Genomic DNA, 18,873 nt, shown 5'->3' on the forward strand with positions numbered 1-18,873 from the left:
ATCTGATTCACAGTGTCGATGAATCTTCTCTCCAAGTCCTGCCCGGACTCCACCACTCGATCCACAATGGTCAAAGCCACCAGCGCCATCGGGACGCCATTTGAACGCCCAGCGGGTCGGCTGGATATGGTGGCGCCGATGATGCCAAACCCAAAATAGGCGAAATGTTCCATCCATTCTGCCAAGGCTCGCAAACAAAGCTATCGGCTGAGGGCCCCTATGATAGTCGCTCTTCAGGAGTAGCGGACTTGGTAGACACTCTACGACCCCCTGGTAAGATGAGTGGGTTGAGTTGGATTCTCGTCCGGTAGGAGGATGTCACTGCTGCTGCTCAGTGTCTCTGTAGGGATGGTTATGGTTTGGATGCCAGCGTTATCGTCGATCAATTCCTCGATTTTATGCTTGCCGTGTCCGCGTACAACTGCCATGTAGAGATGGACACTTAAGGTTCAGACGCCGCCGTCGCCACTGTGCGTCAGCCCCTGGATCCATTTTCGTGGATGAACTGTAAAGGGCGCAAACCCAGACGCTGCCTATTGGATCGCAAATGGTCGGGGGATTTTTTTCAGTGGTGTGTGTCTTGCTCTGGATGAATGGTCAAAGATTCTCATGGCCTCCACAGTCCACACAGCATCACAGATCTAGATCAGAAAGTGCCCCGATGCGTAACTTCTCATCGATGTGGGCATAACTTTGTGAGATTCAGTGCCTGTGATTGTCCAGTAGTCTGCAAAGTGGGTAAGTCGAGATTGGTGGGGGGCGTACTATGCTCAGTATGCTGCCGCCCATCGGTCGCAACTTGCTAGTAAGACATACTTACAGTCGATCATCTCATCATGATCATTATCTAGAAAACTGCACTATTTTGGAAATATACTCGTCATGCTGAAAATCGGATTGGCAAAGTCCAATGTTGACGTGTGCCACTGTGCAGGGCTTTAGCCGACACGGTGACCGCGTCGATCCATGACATCGTGTGCACTTCGGTTAACTACCATCGTCTCCAATTGCATGACTCGGGAGGGTGGAAAGGAGAGCACGGGCGGCACAAGGTCTCAGAATCATGCGTTTGGATGGTTTGGGGGATATGTTTGCGAAAATGGATGCAAGAAGGGAGTTTATTTGTAATGATATCTCTTGCCAATCGGGATCTTGAATTTCCACGTCGATCACCAAAAGGCAGGTCTTCCCCTTACAGTAGTATCACAATATGTGTACAATATTTTATACGAGTCGCATTCGAATATTCAAATGAATATACGCTGTGCCCTGTTCTCCGTTCGGTCGGGTGTTGTCTATGCCGCAAGTAATCTACCTTCGGTTACGTATGACAACATCAGTTTTGGTTAAATCATGCACGGGGACTGAACTGATCCCGGTCAGCGATACGTGTTCCAGTCTGTTGCCATCTCACGTAGAGTCCACGATGTAATATGGTTCTGATCAACGACCCGTCATGAAGGCAATATGCAGCCAGACCGAGCCCAACCCCTTGAAATCACACCTTTCCATCAGCTCAATTTCTGAGATACGCATACGTCTCCCCGAGGACTGTATTCACTCAAGCATCTGCGTTATCATCCACTGCTCGAAGTCGTCGCGGGACTGATGTCTGCAAGTAGGTTGGGATTCAGGTGGGTAGCCAGTTACGGTATCTTGGAAGACTGTCCAGAAATAATGTGCCTCTTGTACAGTATATTTCGACCTGTCGCTCCCTCGCGGTAACAAAGCCGTCCGGTTCAGGTCGTAGCCCTGACCTGAGAATCCTCACAGTACAGTAGGCCGGGGGCTCTCTACCTTGTACATAGGGAGGTACCGAGCATAGTATAAGTATTAAGTCCATTCCCGGCATCAAAAACCACAGTACAGCTTAAACTCCCAACGCCTAGACTTGCCGAAGAATCACCCCAATCCATCTCAATCACATTTCCCACGCACACCTAGTCCCCCTTATTGCCCGGAACCCAGAGCCCAGAATCTAGACAGCTCCCCATGGCGAGTGAAGCGAAAGTGTGGACATATGGCTTGCAAAGATGGATCCTGTCATCTACAGTACCGTACTATACAAATTTGGCAACGGTGGAGCACCTCACGCCCACCATTGACCTATGGTCAAACTCAGATCAGACTTCCGTCTGAGACCCAGTGGGTGAGACGATGGATACCTCTAGCCGTCTCTAAAATTAATATGTGTGATTCTAGACTCTTGCTTCTTAGGGGGGTATTCGTGTGTTCCTAGGGAGTCTTGGGCCATGTGGGTGGGTTGAAGGGGTCAAGGGTTCAAGGTGGCGTATATAGGATATACTATATACCATTACCAAGTTAGCTACCTAGCATAGCTAATAACGGAGGTAGGACTCAGACCTCTATCTCTGTACGAGCCTGGAGGGATCATGAGAGTCCACTCGAATCAATGTCGGGTATCTAAGCCGCGAACATGTCGAAATAAACGTCCCTGGTGGAAGCACAGAACGCCACGCCGTATATCCAGACTTCTGCTGCGTGTTCTGCTTGCCTCGAAATGTCCCGGTTCGATGAAAGTCCAGTTCCGTCGTAAGACCGACACATGCACATGATCGATTCACCCACAAAAACCAATAAATGATCTCCAGTCCCGTCTAGAGTCTAGGATTCCTCCATCCTCCACCGTAATAGCAAGATCTGAAACAAGAGTCTCCATATCTGTCTCGGACTCGCTCGCCCCAAACATCGATCTATACCTATTGCTGCTATACCTATTCTCTACACATATGACGGCCCAACTAAGAAAGAACGAACCAATCGACCTAAAAAGGTGGACCGTGGTCATCTAGTTAACGGTCTACAGAGGAATTCCCTCTCTTGCCAAGACAAAGTCCGTCCATACAGGACTACAGTATGAACATGCTTTCTCGTGGCGCGACAGAGCTAATAGGCACCATCCAAAACATGTAAATGGAGTGTTGCCGTTGTGCTCGGGCGGGAGCACTTTGTAAATGATGGCGACAGTCGTGACTTGCGGCAAATTTCAGGTCGCTACCAGAAATCACCCTTGTACAGAGATCACTGGTGGGAGTCAAGTCCATCCATTGGTGATGTACAGTGTCGAGGATTTTGACTGACACGGTCAGCTAGAAGTACATGTGGTCTTTAGAACGACTTAAAACGACAGGACTCGGCCGCTTTTCCCCGTCGATTGTGCCTTGCACGACGAGACAGTGCTATACGGGATACAAGACTTAGGCTCGAACGAGACAAACAAGTTTAATGGGAAAGCGATGGGTGAAAAGACTGTGTAAAGCAAGCGGGACTTGCACCACCATATGATTGATTCGAATAACCCAACAACTCAGGCCCAGCAAGATGTAACAAAGAAGATGGTAAATGTTCCTCGAGCGAGCTGCGAACGACCCAAAAAAAATCAATAAAAAAAACAACATCAAGGCCAATTGACAATAAAATAGTCAAAGGACAGATGACACCAAAACACCTTGCTCCAACATATTTTGAAATGAAATGGACATAAGAGACGTCAAGTAACACATTTTTGCTGCGAAAATGCCAAATCCAGTGGACATGATTCAGAGGGATATAATGAGAAAGTCAAAATGAGAGTGGGGAAGACATGGAAAGAAGGGGTACAAGAATGGAAGAAAAAGAGTATGTCGTCGGAGATGCAAACAGGCGTCAGTAAGAAGGCACTAGGTACCTATGTTCGGGTCTTCATCGAGGCTGTTCGCAAATTGTAGCCCAGACGTCCGTCCCCTATCGATGGAATGTTGGCTTGAAAGATCGGTAGCGTTCTGGTGGCCGAGGGGTATCCTCCGCATCCAAGCCGGGAGATGGATGACTCGGACGAGGCGTAGCTTCAGCGTCAGGGGTGCGACTTGCATCCGAATCCCCTCCCGAACCTCCCTCGGCAGACAACAGGCTATCGCTGGATTTGAAAACCGGCGTGATCGGCGTCGAGGAAGAAGTGGTCTCGCCGCCCTGAGTGCGCTCCCCCGGGGGCGTTTTCTGGCCTTTTTGGACTGCCAGGGTATGTGGTGCCTGAGCGTTCTTGGGCATTGAAGTCGGTCCAGCGTAGATGGATGTATTCTGATGCGTGACGGAGGGTCGGCGAAGCGAGGGCGAAATCTTCGTTGGAGGGGAATCACGCGGACTTAGAGGCTCTTCATATTCGGATTCCTCGGGAATACTCGTGCCCTCAAAGCATTCTCCCATGCTTGTACTCGCGGGTGAACCGAAGGACACGTCATCTTGATCGGATTCGCCAGCCTTGCGCAAAGCCTCACGCTCCTTTTTCAGAAGCTCCTCGCTACCACTCACCACACTGCCACGACTGTTGGTCCGCATCATTTCGATTCCGAGCTTGGATCCAGGTCGACGGCTACGGGCCGGTGGGCTACGACGGGACTGACCCAGTTCTTCGTCTTCATCGTCACCCGACTCGGCGCACTCGTATCGTTTTTTTTCCAAGGACTCTCGCTTAGCACGAATGGCCTCACTGGAACGCTGCTTCCGCGGTGTCAATGTACCGGTGCTGTCCATGGTGGCAGGGGCAGATACTGTGTGCAATAGATGTGGTGTTGGCACAGCCTGGGGATCGGTATTACCGATCTGAGCATCCGCGGAAATACCCAAACCCCCTTGACTCTGATCCCACTCGTCATGCGCGCGACTGATGATCACAGGCACCTCGTCCTGCTTCACCGACTCCATATCCCCAAAGACACTGCTACTCACCGAGTTATCGCGACTGGATCCTCTATATGAGCTGAGAGGGTTGGGCACAAACCCAGATGACGCCGAGCTCGGACTGTCGTCATTTGACAGAGGATTGGCGCGACCATTCGACATCGCCACAGCCAGCGGTTGCGTGGAAGGATTATAGTCCCGTGGGGGTGGTTTCCACATGCACCACTTGCAAAGAGCTTCCGTCAGCTTGGACAGCGTCGGCGGCTTCTCAATCAAAGCATCGAAATAGTGCGTCTCCGGAAGATCTTTCAAATAGCCCGTCACGGCGACGATGGGAGTATGCCGGTTCGCACTGCGCGTTTCTCGCACCATTCGCGCAAAGTCCGCGCCGTTGACCTGAGGCAACTTGTACTCGGTCATTATGATATCGAATTGAACTTCACTCAATGCATATCTCATGGCCTCAGCACCAGTTGTGACCGTGATGGTTCGACACCGTAGCTTTTCAAACAGACGCTCCATTACCAGACGCGACACAGGATGGTCCTCGCAGATAAGAATATCCAAGGGGCGGAAGAACGGGCCATCTTGAAGGTTAAATTGGGAGAGTCGACGGGAGCTTTGGCGGCGACGCTGCACTTTGAGCAACGCTTTTGCGCGAGGGTCTTCGTTATCCGACGACGACGGGGATATGTCGAACAGCTGACTACGGCGCTTGTGATGAGAAGGCACAAACGGCTCCTTGTTCATTCCGGGAAACTCGCCGCCCTCTTGCGACCCAATCGTCTGGGACCTGGCACGGCTCGCGGGAGCACTTCCGTGTCTCTGGGTCGAAGGATGCTTATCAGGGGAGTGCGCGGGCAGTCGATTGGACTTGACCGGGGATGACGCGACTGATCCGAGCCGGAGATTAGGCATTCGATTCTGGTCGACGGAGGATGGCTGGAAGGTCCCGCTTGACTGGTGAGAGGCAGTGGAAGAAGACCCGGATGTCTTGCGCCTTTCGTGATTGGTACCGGTGCTAAATTGAACCAGTAGTGGCGAGGATGGCTGTGAGGGTCGACTGGGGGACGAATTGGCCTGACTTAAGCCTGACGGGGAGGAGGGTCGATTGCTCCCCTTTGTGTGAGAAAGGGTCCTCTGTAAAGGCATAGGAAGCGGGCTGCCCTCCATGCTTTGCGAGGTCGCGGTCAACGGTGTTTGCACGGTCGACGAGGAGGCTGATGATTGTCGATGCTGCGCTTGCATCGCCTCTTGACGCATTTTCTGAATCACATCCTTGTTTGCCTTCTCGAGCATCGGAAGGTTTTTGAAGTTAAAACTGCCGAAATCATCAACCAGTGAAGGCTCGCTCAACCTGCGACTTCGTGAATCCCTAGCATCACGAACATGAGGTGGGATATGCAAGGGCATCAAAGGGCGCTTCATAGAATTGACCTGGGAGCGCACTTTGTATAGTGCATCATGAGGTCGATCGGGGTATGATTCCGATGACGGGTGGCCCTGCGGGGATTGCTGATCTTCGAGCTCCTCAGCAAAAGTTTGTAATGTTGCCCCTCGAGCATCGAAATACTCCGTGTCCTCCGGATTCTCAATGTTGGGGACAAATTGCGCCTTGTCTTCCAAGAGAGTATCCCAATGCACGTCAGCAAACCAGGGATGGCTGCGAATCTCAGCTCCGCCATTGGGGTACTTTTCCTCGACATTGGCGCCGATCCGTTCACGCGGGTTTAAGGTCATGAGCTTGTTCATCAGATCCGTGGCCTCCGGGGTGGTGTACTCCTCTGGGTCTTCTGGCCAGTTGATCCTCCTCTGAAGGATATTCTCAAACACTTCGTCTGGAGTCGGCGCATTGAAAGGAGGATAACCAAAAATGAACTCAAACATAATGCAACCCAGAGACCACCAGTCACTTATCTCATCTTGGCCAACACCATTGATCGTCTCAGGAGCAAGATAGTCTGGAGTACCAACAAATCGACGGTCATGATCTTCGGGGTCGAACAAAGCCATTACAGGTGGGAGCATGCTCTGCTGTGGCGGTGTGTTATGCGCCAGCGGGTTGCTGAAGGTGGACTGCAGCGGATACAAGCGAGGAGAATCGCCGGTCTCACTTTGCGTCTCCTCCTCTTCGGCAAGGCTTGGAGCAGAAAGGACGCTGGACGAAGCCGGGGGGTGCTCATTGCCAGGGTCATTGAGAGAAAATGTCCGGAACATGCCGTTCAGACTGTCACTACCGGCGCTATCACTGCGATAACCTGACGCTCGACGAGAACTTTGTCTGCTGACAGCAGGTTGACTGAGGCTGAAATATGACGGCTGCACGTTCGCCGCCATATCTGGCGTGATCAATGGTGTGGAGCTAGGCGAGGAGATCGCTTGATAGTCAAAGGATGCAGAGCGCGAGGAAGCGATAGAAATAGCACGAGGGAAAGGGCCATGTTTCAGAAGATCAGGCGCCGGCTCATTGGGACTCTTCAGAACCCGCTTCTGGCGGCCGACGAGACCCATGCGAGAAAGACCAAAGTCGGTCAATTTAAGATGGCCCTTTTGATCAATGAGCAGGTTGTCTGGCTTAAGATCACGATGCACAATTCCACGGTTGTGTAAATGTTCTACGCCAAGAACCACTTCCGCGATGTACTTCTTTGCCCAATCTTCTGGGGAGGCCACCAAGGATTTTCACCAGCGACGCACAGTCACCGCCATTAAGATACTCCATGACTAGATAGAGGTACTCCTTGCTGGCAAAAGTCCAGTAGAGCTTGGCAACAAAGTCACTTTCACCTTGCCACATCATGATCGCTCTCTCGGCCTTCACATTCGTCACCTGATTCTTGGCAATCATATCGGCCTTCTTTAAGACCTTAATTGCATAGTATTCTCCAGTGGATTTCTTCTTCGACAGATACACACTTCCAAAGGCGCCTTTGCTGATCGGTTTGATAATCTCAAAGTCCTTGATAGAGGGCGGGGCGGGACGCGGTTGCTGGCTGACTGACGACAGGCGTGGTGAAGGAGGCGGTTTCACAATGTCGGATGATGTGGCCGAAGACTGGCGGCGGTGATGAAGGTGATGATGTGCCAACTCACTAGCGTAGGTCGAGGGAGAAACAATAGGAGAAGGGAGACTTTCGGCGCCATGAGACAGCCGGGGCTTTGGCATGCGCAGAGGGGAATGGGGACCGGATATACGAGCAGGCGATTGCTGTCTGCGAGGCGAGCTAGACAATCCCGGGAGCACCAAGCTTCTACGTTTGCGCTCGAGACTCCTCTCGGATGAGGGGGAATCGGTGCGCATGGCACCGGCAAAAGCAGACATGGACGGCATGCTACTGTCACTCGAATCGCCCGCATCTATATCGACCAGCGAAAGGCCCCGTCGAGTGGGCTGCGAGGAGCCTAGCAAGCCAGCGGCACTTTTGTGCGATCGAGGCGTCGGACATTCCAGGGGACTGTTGGACCCCGTCGAGATTGCGGCCGAGGAGGATCTGTGCTCGCCTTGGGCCAGCAAAGCGCGGTCTGGAGAGTTGCGCATCGACATTGTCAGAGCCGACGTTGCGGGTTTACGAGGGATTGGAGCCGCGGGTGTCGATTGCACGACTACAGCATCCTGACTCGCATTCCGGCTTGGCGCACGTGCCGTATCTTCCCTGCCGCCAACTATGCTCACATCAGCATCGCTGGTGAAAGCAGCCTCTTGGAACACCTCGTCGTCGGACGAGCAAGTGGAATCACTGAGTTGGCCGGCGGCGATCCGTTCGGCCTTGCTCAGCGCCGCAGTGATGCATTCTTCTACGAGCACGGTATACTCGATGCGAATTCGCTCGGCGTATTCCACAATCTGTCGATGGCGAACGACAGCGTCCACCTTGGCCTTGGCGATCTCTTCCGTGTCGCCCGCCAGCGCGGCCAGACCTTGTTCTTGCTCCAGTGTGTTTGAGCTCGGAGAGGACCACTGGAGCACCTGGGCGATACGAAACTCGGATTGCGGAGAGAGGGTTCTAAACTCCTCTCCGTTCTCCGGTCGTGGAGTCTCCTTGATGACCGGCATGCTGATTTCCAACGCCGTATCACACAGGTCAAGAATCAGCTCCACAATCCGTGCCAGGGGGCGCCGCACGGTGAACGCTCTGGGACGACCTGGCGTGCTCATGCCCGAGACCGAATGGTCGCGGGAGCGAGGCGGTGTTCCCGGTGCAGAGCTCACCCCCGAGGTGGGCGCCGAAGACGGACCGGAGCTGATCGGTGAAGGTCCAATGGGTAGCCCCTTGTATTCGGGCTGTACTAGCGGCAGAATGTTGCCGTCACTGCCGATCAACGGCCGGCCTTGACGGGCCTCGAGTGCATCCAGCACCCTCACAATCATGTGACGATGTTCATTGAGGTTCTCCTGGGCGATTTGAACCTCCATCTCCGCTCGATGTTCCTGCAAGCAAAGATCCGAGTGTTTTTCAAACCACCATGGTGTGATTTGGCGTTCGCAGATGCGGCACAAGACGGGCGTCGGCGCAGGATGCTTCGATGGGTCCGGCTCGTTGGCAGCTGCCTCTGCCAGTTCGGTCAGGTAGTTCGCGAGAACCTCGGCGCCCACCCCAAGCGATTCAACCAGTTGGGGTGGCAGGTCAATGGTCACTTCTCGAGGTTGTGTGAGTGGCCGAAGCATCCACATGGACTGTTGTAGAATCATCACTCGTCAGCCATAGGGATAGCAACAAAAAAAATCGTGTAGAAGAGGCTCCCATTCCAACAGTACAGAATACTCACATGCCCGGTCTGGTTGTCTGTTGGCTCATACACCATGATCCCCTGACCCTCCATGGTAATCACATCCAGATCGTTCCCCCCTTCGGCCAGCGAGGGTGGTTGGGGGTCGTCCACGCCGTGGTCATCCGGCTTTGTATCGCTCCCGGCGGTTCCAGGCCGTGGCTCGGGGGCAAACTTGAGCACCGAATCGGGCCCCATCTGGATTGTGAATCGAATGAATCGACTGCGGGAATCATCGACCTTCATCGCCTCGATGGCGTCGCGAAACACATTGGGATTTCCCACCAGCATGTCGGAGATCATCCGACCTTCCACCGATTCCGGGGCTGATCCGACCACCTGTTTCCATGACGGACTCACCCACTTGATCCGGCCTTGGAGGTCCAAATCGACAATGATGTTCAGGGTCTGTTCGGCGGCCTCCTTCAAGTCTTCCCTTTCCTCACGCATATCTTCACTAAAGGATCGCTTCATGATTGGAGTGACATTTCGCGCCTCTTGGCGCAGGGCCGTCACGGCGGGAGGCGCCAGGAACTGCGAGTCGGGGATGCCATTGTTTGCCATGATGGTTGACCCGACTGTGCTACCGGGAGACACCACGGCGCAACTTTTGCGAGAATGATCCCCCAGGGCTTTGGGCGAAAGAAGTCCGCCGCAGCTGGAGCAGAGAGATCTCACGATAGATGATCAGTCAAAGAAGAATGAGACGGACAGGAATGAGGAGAGGAACAATGTCAGGATCCACAATGGGGCCAAGCAGAACCGTCTGCTGGCAAGCAGAGCGGGTGGCTCTTGGAGGTGAGGCTATGGAATCATTCGCGGATCCTCAGCAGGCCATGTTTGCGCGAGCCGAACGAGGCGCAGAGGAATCCAGGCCTGGAGCGACACCCGTGATTCTGTCAATGCCTCGTGGAACAGTGTATTGAGGATGTGATGATGGGCAGGATGTGGGTGGATGGAGACTTGGAGCCTGGGGAGGTTCAGACGGAGGACAACGGAAGCCGGCCTTCTATGCGGGGAACGGGCGCGACAGGCGACGCGCAAGATCGGGCATCGACGTCTACTCCAGAGGTGGAGCGAGGAGTTGGTGTCAGAACAGACGCTCACAGGGAGCTCGCGGACGAGAAGAAGTCAATGGTGACAGCGGCAGGATTTGGATCCTAGATCACGGAGCACATCAAAACTTGGGATGTTTCGAGACGAGATGAGGAATCGGCTTTCTCACAGATAAACTTGGAGGGGGCAGGAGGAGCGGTGGTGGACGTGAAGCAGGCCAGACGGTGATTGGGTGATGGGCAGAGATCATCCGTGAGGCACTTGGACCATCGGGCGGTGGCCCACTTTCTGACGGTTTCGACTTGGATCAGCGATGCAGAACGGCCATGGCGATACCTCAAAACAATTCACTCAAGGGATCTGCCAGACTGGAATTGGACGATATGGACAAGCAATGATTGTCTTGGAGGGGGTGGTCACGGTGTCGGTATGTTTAGGAGTGAGGTGGAATGCGGAGCTGACCCATCTATACAGCAGTTCTTGTTCTATGATTATCTCAGCAGTACCGTACTACCTTACTAACCAAACTGCAGTCAGGTCGTTTCATCCCGGGCTTCTCTACGGCGCGCAAGACTCACCAATCTCACTGTCCTCGGGCATGCCTTGGCCGAGTGTCTCCGCCCTGAAGCACTAGCTTATCGCCCGTGTGGACCCTATTCAATCCATCACTTTCTATGCCGTTTGCCTGGGCCCAGCGGCCACAAAACTATCCGGATGGACTCGTTGTCATCTTGCATCACAGAGTACACCAACTAAAGCACCCGCTGGTCTTCCATAGTGTTCCATCAAGGTGTCACCGGTCACAAGCGATCCAAGTCCGGTAGCCAGGGGGGGGGGGGGGGAAAGAAACCCTATTCTCGAACTTTGGTACATGGATGGAATCCACTCGAAACCACCCGCCCTTGCTGACTATGACATGAAGGAGGTAGTTCACTAGTCTACGAAAGTCTAGTATGGATCGGGAAATGCTTCTAAAGAGCCAATCTTTATCAGATCGGTCGGACATGGCTTCCATACTGTACGTGTATATGGAGATGTGCTTTTTTCTGCAGTAGAGGTAGTAAGGTACTCGTCACTCTCCAACACTGACACCCACTATTAAAGTTTGTACTGCTAAAGGAGGACACAATCCAGACCCTATACTCAATAGTGTAGTTAACCACCAGTGACCAGCCACAGTCCGTGACTGGCTACCTTTTCCGTGTTAGCACGGCGCCTGATTGATTCTGAGCGCCGTATGTGCTATGCAGTACGCACCCTCCAGTCTTGTGCGGCGGACATATAGGGGCTGTGCACTCGAATGCGATGCTGTGCTGTGCTGTGCTATGCTGCACGCACTCCTGCGCTCTCCCCTTTGAAGCGCAGTGAGCACCTCACGGAATAGACAGATCCATTCGGTCGTATGCATTGAGAGTGCTACCTGTGCTACCTCATATCCTAGGCCCCAACTTGGAAGTCTGAATGTGATCAAGATGATACTTACGCAAGCCATTCCCTCAAGCTACGACCATCTGTCACTGGTCACGCTCCTTATCAGAAAGACAAACAAAAAAGTACGGCTCACAACTGCCGCGACCGGCTATCTCACTGACTTTCCGAGCTATCCGTCAGGGAATATACTACTACTTGGCCTACCAAAAGGCTTTCTCGGAACGCTAGCGGCAGTTAGTCGTCGGACTCTTTAGAGATTTGAGTCTGTACTGTAGTCAAGTCCGTAGTAATTATTCCTTCACGGCACTGACTATACCTGCTAAGTCTGGCGTATACTGCCCAGAGGCATGCACGGTGCACCTGACACGCCTATCACCAGGCCTCCCGACGTGGACTGTACTTTGTGCTACCGTCCGAAAGTCACGGCACTCAACTCCCCCCAAAAAGAGCTCGCTTCACTCAGGATCCTTCAAGGCGTCTAGACCGCGGAAAGTGCTCAGTCCGTCATGCTTGCACTCACACTATCCACAGCGCATAGTCCAGCATGCATGAAGTCATGCACTAGACTGTCTGGCCAAGCATGTATTTGTAGCAGACCACCGGACGATCGTAACTTTCATACCGGGCATTCGATCGGATCCTCCTATGTTGTGGGAAAGATTTCCTGAACCCGTCAGAGATCAAGCCTTGATTGACGGACGGACGCCACTGTCGATAGTTTCAGGGTGGTTGTGATGTCTACGCTGGCACTGCTACAGTCGATAGATATCGAACAGACGGGCTACCCAGACTACCCTATGCTATGCAGGCGCTGACTCGGTCAACTTCCAATGGGCTCTTCTAAGCCCCAGAATCCAGCCCCATGCGGCGTGTTCTCAGGTTACGGTGGGTGGCATTGACTACAGAATTATACTGTGGTGGATTTACTGAGGTGCACGGTCTTAACTTCTTAAGTAGCTGGTCAAGTAGTTACATGACCTTCTACAGTGAGATAGCAGTGATCCGTGGATTAGAGGTCAGATGGAGAAGAAACGAGAGACCATGATCCCCAAGTAACTAAGTGGCCGCAGGAATTCTTACGCCCTCCAACCGCCCGTAACAAATGACCGGAGGGATTGAGCAAAGAGAAAGAAACAGTCTCATGGCAGGAACAACTCGAGTCAGATCCAGTATGAGAAGACGGGGATTTGCTAGATCTGAGTGCTCTGTGAGACGAGTCCGACAATCTTACGTCTTGGGTAGGACCGATCTGCACGAGAAGATGGAACGTATGAGGGTGTGACCTGGACCCAAGAGAGCAAGAGGCTCAACAATGGATCTGTCCGTCCACTGCATTCGGCACTCAGGAACTGTATATCTTTGACTAGCACGCTCTTATGGTAAGGAGCATCGTACACTGTGGGACTGGTCTAACACGCCGTCTACCAAAGCTGAGCAAGTGCATGATAAGGCTTTTAGTAGAACTGATCGACTGACTGCCTACATCACAACCTCTTGCATCGACCTTGCTTCAAGTTGCAGATCACGCGACGAGCTCAATGCTCGTCCCAGATCCCTCTTCCAGATCCCTCTTCTGTGGTTCTCTTATTCCTTTCAAGAACGTTCGAGTCCCCCACAAGACAAGTGTAGACCAGAGCCAACCACACCCTGATGATGGAGGGCTGGTGGACCGTGGTCGATCGGCGACTCCACCGCTCATCGTGTCGCTAACTGCCGGTGGACGGGATAGGGTGCTTTTGGTCAGAATCCTGGAGAAGGGGACGTCGGGCCCAATTTACGGTTTGCGGGGTAAGCCCCATCACCTGATGATGATGCATTTGGATGGTTCGAAACCGGAGGAAGTTTCTTGGAGAGTTCCAGGTGGATTTTTCTTGTTCACCCTCCCCGTCCAGACTTTCCTCCCATCGTCTGGTGTCAATATGAGAGGGGGGTTTGCAAAGCATTACCCCGTCCGGAGGAGGAGGCGGAATGATAAGCAGAGCACGTTGTGTCCCAAGTTCTGGTTCTCGAGTTGAACTCTGTACAACGCTGCAGGTGGCATGCGCCCATCCCGTCGAGCGAAAACACGAAAACACCCCCGGAGAAATCTCACATCATCGGATAATCACACACCTCGAACGATAAACCATCTCAAGCAAGACAACAAAAGCACCACGCACCCATTTTAAGCTAGTGTAACTCAAAAGTCAAAACCCCACATCGCACGTCCAGAACAGAACACAACCGGTGCGAGTCATTGAACGCCAGACAAATCCGGGAAGAGACTTCCCTTGTACGCCCCGAGTAAAGTTGCGCTGTGCTTCGGTTCCAGTTGCTCCACGTCAGCTACCTTTGCGGCGATAGGCGAACGCCCACAATTGGGCCCGGGGCCTGGAAACTTGGTGGCTCCGGTTGGATGGACCGGCATCAATACGGCGGATCCAAGGGCTGATGCAGATGCAGATGCAGATGCAGATGATGTCCTTGCGAGGATGGGAGTTAGCACGAGGGGCTTCGTCAATCGTCCGGCGAATGAAAGGTGGTCGTTCACCCTGACAATCACCGAGACTGGCTGAATGAGACAGCATAGCATGAGAGGGTTATCAAATGTCATGAACTCTGAGAAATGACAAGGGATCAACTGAAGGATTTGCTGTTCGTCGCTATGGAGAGAAAGTCAGGTGATGCTACTTGAGGCAGGGTTCAATGAATTGGCGTCAATTACCTCAGTTCGAGCTAGGGAATATATTGATACCACACAAGCAGTCTGGGCGCTCACCGCATACATGGCAAGCCTTTTAACTCTGCAGGCACCGATTGGAATGCGTCTCTAGTTGCAGCTCCATGATAAATATGTAGCCCTTCATTCGGAGTGACTCATCAGCGTAAAATCTCATCTCTCACTGAGACAATAATGGTGAATTGATAATATCCGCCGCAATCTTCTCGGCCAGCATATCTGCGAAACGTATCATTAGACTCCACCCCCAAAAGGATTCTGAGCGATAATCACTGACAGACAACTGACTGAGGATGTCCGGGTGGCAGCAACGGAAAGGCGCTCGCGTCGACAACTCGCAGTCTCTCCACCCCAAACACTCGGGCTTTATGGTCCACGACCGCCATTCGATCGCTCTTCATACCCATCTTGCAGGTACACGAGGCATGGTATATTGTCATCATGGTGTTTCGGATGATGTTCAGAATCTCGGCATCGGATTGGAATTGCAATCCGGGGAAGTACTCAGGCCCAGTGAGGATGGCCTCCATAGCGGTGGTCTGAAACACTTTGCGAATTCTTCTGTATGCCGCAACGGCCAGCTTCTGATCACTCTCCGTGTCGAGCCAATTGGGATTGATGATGGGTAGATCCTTCGCATGCCTCGATCGGAGAGTGACATTGCCCCGTGAAGTAGGTGCAACGATGCTAGTGACGATCGAACCATACTGGCCCCGAGCGGGCTGTTGGAAAAATGGATTCGAGAAATTGCCAACAAAGGCCGATGCTGCCAGATACTACAACATGGTCACGATCAATGACGCCTATTGAACTAGGAGGATTCCCAGTAACCTACCTCAATCTCAGGCCAGTCATCCGGGAACCAGGCCAAAGTATCCTCCACCGCTGGGCTCAGTCCTTGCCTCAGGTGTTGGGGCAACTTCTCAAAGGCCAGGTAATCAGTTGAAGGATTAGTCAAGACACCTTCATGGCGAATGAGATAGTTTGCAGCCTGCCAGATGAGCCAGAGCGGGTCTTGAGTCAACCGAGAGAATGTTTCCACAGAGACGGGATATGAAGGCCCAAAGAAAACATGATCCCACATGTTTTGACCGACACCAGGTGCATCCATCACCGGTCTAATTCCATGGTGAAGAAGGGTATCGCGAGGACCGACGCCGGACAACATTAGCAGTTGTGGTGATTGAAAGACCCCAGCAGACAATATCACTTCCTGCTTGGCCCACAATGTGTATCCCCATATGCCACTGACCCTGACACCAGTTGCTCGCAGACGCGAGTCAAAAAGCACCTTTTCTGCTCGCGTGCTCTGATAGACAGAGAGTGTTTTCAGTCCCCGTCCGGAATACAAAAATGCAGCATCCGAACTACTGCGTGTCTCGTCCGCGGGGTGGATAGTCATGGCACAGAATTGATGGCCTTCAAGTTTCCCACTGTCGAATCCATCTATTTCTTCTATACCGATTGCTGAAAATCCTTGTCGAGCCCAGGTGGAAAAGGGCATGGCAAACTGTGGGTATGACACCCGGAGCGGTTCACCCTTGCTATCAAAAGCTGACGAGTTGTAAGGTGTATCTGGACGGGAGGACTCGGCATTCGGTGGAGAGAAGGCGATGGTGCGCTTGAAGTATTTCAAGGTCTCATTGTAGGAATAGCTGACATCACCGACAAGCTCAGCCCACTTGTCCATGGCGCCTTCAGAGGGACTAGATTTGATGTGAGTGCAGCAAGACCACCTGGGTACGTCTCAACATACCGTTGGTATATCATAAAGTTCAATGCAGATCTAGAGTCATCTCAGTACGTGGTCTGTGGACACGAATCGTAATAGCACGTACGAACCACCCAGACATTTCCCACGAGGATAATGGATGTCCCTATAGTTGGCGCCGGGGACCCGCCGTGCGACAAATTTCCAGTCGATTGAGGAAGCCGTGGCGACATCAGCACCAATGCCAATGGTAGCAGCACCTGGAATCCTCGAAAGAGGACGTGACCACTCGTATGTGCCTCCAGCTTCGACCAAAGCCACGTTGTGTCCTTTCTCGGCTAAACGAGAAGCCACCGTGACCCCTGCAGTGCCGCCGCCGACAACGACATAGTCATAAGTCGCATCCCACGGAAAAGGCTGCAACCACCACGTGCTTCTGCCAAGAGTCGGCAGGGGACATATGGGAATCAGAGCGAGTAGAGCGAGTAGAGCGAGGAAACCAAAAACTAGTTGTGTCACGATTCGAAGCATTCTTGACAGTATCGCAGGCGCGCTGTGTGCAGTCGAAGCAACGTCGAGATTAAACTGCGATGGTATGCTCTGCAGCATGTTGGGGGTCTGAATGCAGTTGTGTTCACATGCAGTCATCGCAGTTCGGCAGTGGTTCCTTCCCTCCCTAATTTAGCAGCGTCCACAAGCCGCATTGAAATATCCACAAGCTCTCAAGAGCCTACATGTATCGGTCACTTCGGGTAAATGGTGGCAGGACGAAGCATTCTCGAACATGTGCAGAGCACCTTCCTTTGAGACACAAGATTGTTGATGCTTCATGGAATGCGTGGATGAACATGCACTATCGAAGCGACAAGTGACCTTGTAAACAGTAGTCCTGGCGGCACATGAATCCTCGACAGTGATTCCAATTATAAAGCTCGATCACCGATGCGGTACATCATACTCTCAACTCAAAATATCGATCTCTTGGCAAGTTTCCAAACAATCCTACATGACGCGTGCACCTCTGCTGATCAGGTTATTCGTGAGCCTTACATTGCTGGCGAAAACAATGAAGTTTTGCACCTATGAAAAAAGCGAACGTCTTTCACATTCTCAACTTCTTTCCTTCTCAGTTTGTTTCGTTAGTACTTGGGTAGGACCTTCTGTCCCAAAGAATGTGTGTGAGATCTGTACAGATATCGCCCACTTCAACAAGCAAACTTCCTAAGCAGGAAAATATTGATTATATCAAAATTTTACCTCCGAGGCTTGATGATATTCCACAACATCTTCTCGTCTATCCTTTTGTCGTCGAACTTGTTTGTTTATTGTCTGTATGCGTACGCGCATAAGGAAACCCATGCGTAGAACCTATGCTGCCTAGTCATCACCAGGCAGGGCAATACTGGACGTTGACCAAACAATTCTGTAAGGCTAGACCGTGGAATTCTATGTCCTTCCCTTCTCGTCATCCCATCTCTGTCTCTCTCTCCATCCACGTGCTTCCTCTTCCTCTGCTTTCTTTCTTCTTCCAAACCCAGTTATTCACAAGACCTTTCTCGCACTTCTCAAGACGCAAAAATCTACTCCAAGTCACTACCTAGGTCCTCCAAGCCCGAGCTCATCTCAGCTTTAAATCCATCAACTTTCCTCTTCACTGAGACTTTACTAACCTCTCCCCATTGTCTCAGCCAGCAGAATTTCGTACGTTCTCCGACGACAAGATGCGCCTCTCTACCGATTACGCCTTGCGAAATGTCTTCTTCGATCAGTATCCCCAGTTTAACTACAACCCGAGCACACCCATTACCAACGAATTCGCTCGCCTCGCCAAAACGCGCAAATGGCGTCTAGGCACACGGGTCTACCGGGAAAATCAACGCTTGTGTGTTCGTTACGAATACAAGTTTCTCGTTGGAGACCGTACCGAGCTTGAGACCCTTCAACTGGTCTGCGAGAAGATTGGCCTGGCAGGTGATCTGTCCTCTATTGCCAAGTGCAAAAAGGTGAGCTCATCATAATTCATCACTTTCCTACTCTCACTTCACTCCAGAGTTGTCTTTACTCAAAAGCATCACTTACTCTTATTAGGCGCTTAACCAGGTGAACATCAACATTTTTGACCTGCTTGACGGATGGAAGACGGGCGAGATTCCACTGATGTGGCCAACTGCTAAGGCACTGTCCGTTTACACCGTAGTCGCTGACAAGGTGTTCCCACGCGGCCAGGCGGAGCGGGATGCGGTGTTGCGAATCCTCATCAAGCGTTTAAATTAGTCGAAGAGGGGCCTTTTGTAACTGCATGATAGTGATCATGCGGGGATTTTTCCATACTTAGACACCTCACGCTGCCTCGATGGCTCGATAGTCGGTTTGGACGTGCCGTATTGACACCGATCATGTTCCTTAACGAGAGACGAGAGTTTATGAATCTTGATTAATTGATGACCTACTCGAAGAGATCCATCGTGCCTGTACCGATGCGAAAGATAGAAGAAGTACACAGTTTCTGTCT

At 52.2% G+C, this 18,873-nt stretch overlaps 4 protein-coding genes across 4 annotated transcripts; 2 read left to right on the forward strand and 2 right to left on the reverse strand.

The window, feature by feature from the left end:
• Positions 1-3,744: 3,744 nt before the first annotated feature.
• Positions 3,745-10,008, reverse strand: N7539_008375 (protein kinase RIM15; the record flags this gene model as incomplete). The annotated part of the gene is made up of 3 exons (XM_056937975.1): positions 3,745-7,323; positions 7,364-9,352; positions 9,445-10,008. The coding sequence occupies 3 exons, from the start codon at positions 10,006-10,008 to the stop codon at positions 3,745-3,747; spliced, it is 6,132 nt and encodes a 2,043-aa protein (XP_056787067.1).
• Positions 10,009-10,190: 182 nt separating this feature from the next.
• Positions 10,191-10,608, forward strand: N7539_008376 (uncharacterized protein; the record flags this gene model as incomplete). The annotated part of the gene is made up of 2 exons (XM_056937976.1): positions 10,191-10,334; positions 10,363-10,608. 2 exons carry the CDS (start codon positions 10,191-10,193, stop codon positions 10,606-10,608), a joined length of 390 nt encoding a protein of 129 aa, XP_056787068.1.
• Positions 10,609-14,810: 4,202 nt separating this feature from the next.
• N7539_008377 (GMC family oxidoreductase) lies at positions 14,811-16,970 on the reverse strand (the record flags this gene model as incomplete). Its single annotated transcript, XM_056937977.1, has 5 exons — positions 14,811-14,869; positions 14,928-15,426; positions 15,486-16,356; positions 16,407-16,436; positions 16,489-16,970. 5 exons carry the CDS (start codon positions 16,968-16,970, stop codon positions 14,811-14,813), a joined length of 1,941 nt encoding a protein of 646 aa, XP_056787069.1.
• A 1,112-nt stretch (positions 16,971-18,082) lies between these two features.
• N7539_008378 (uncharacterized protein) lies at positions 18,083-18,635 on the forward strand (the record flags this gene model as incomplete). The annotated part of the gene is made up of 2 exons (XM_056937978.1): positions 18,083-18,364; positions 18,450-18,635. 2 exons carry the CDS (start codon positions 18,083-18,085, stop codon positions 18,633-18,635), a joined length of 468 nt encoding a protein of 155 aa, XP_056787070.1.
• Positions 18,636-18,873: the final 238 nt, after the last annotated feature.

The sequence above is a fragment of the Penicillium diatomitis genome (assembly GCF_028827545.1).
Source record: "Penicillium diatomitis strain IBT 30728 chromosome Unknown utg000012l_segment0_segment0, whole genome shotgun sequence".
NCBI classification, from domain to species: domain Eukaryota; kingdom Fungi; phylum Ascomycota; class Eurotiomycetes; order Eurotiales; family Aspergillaceae; genus Penicillium; species Penicillium diatomitis.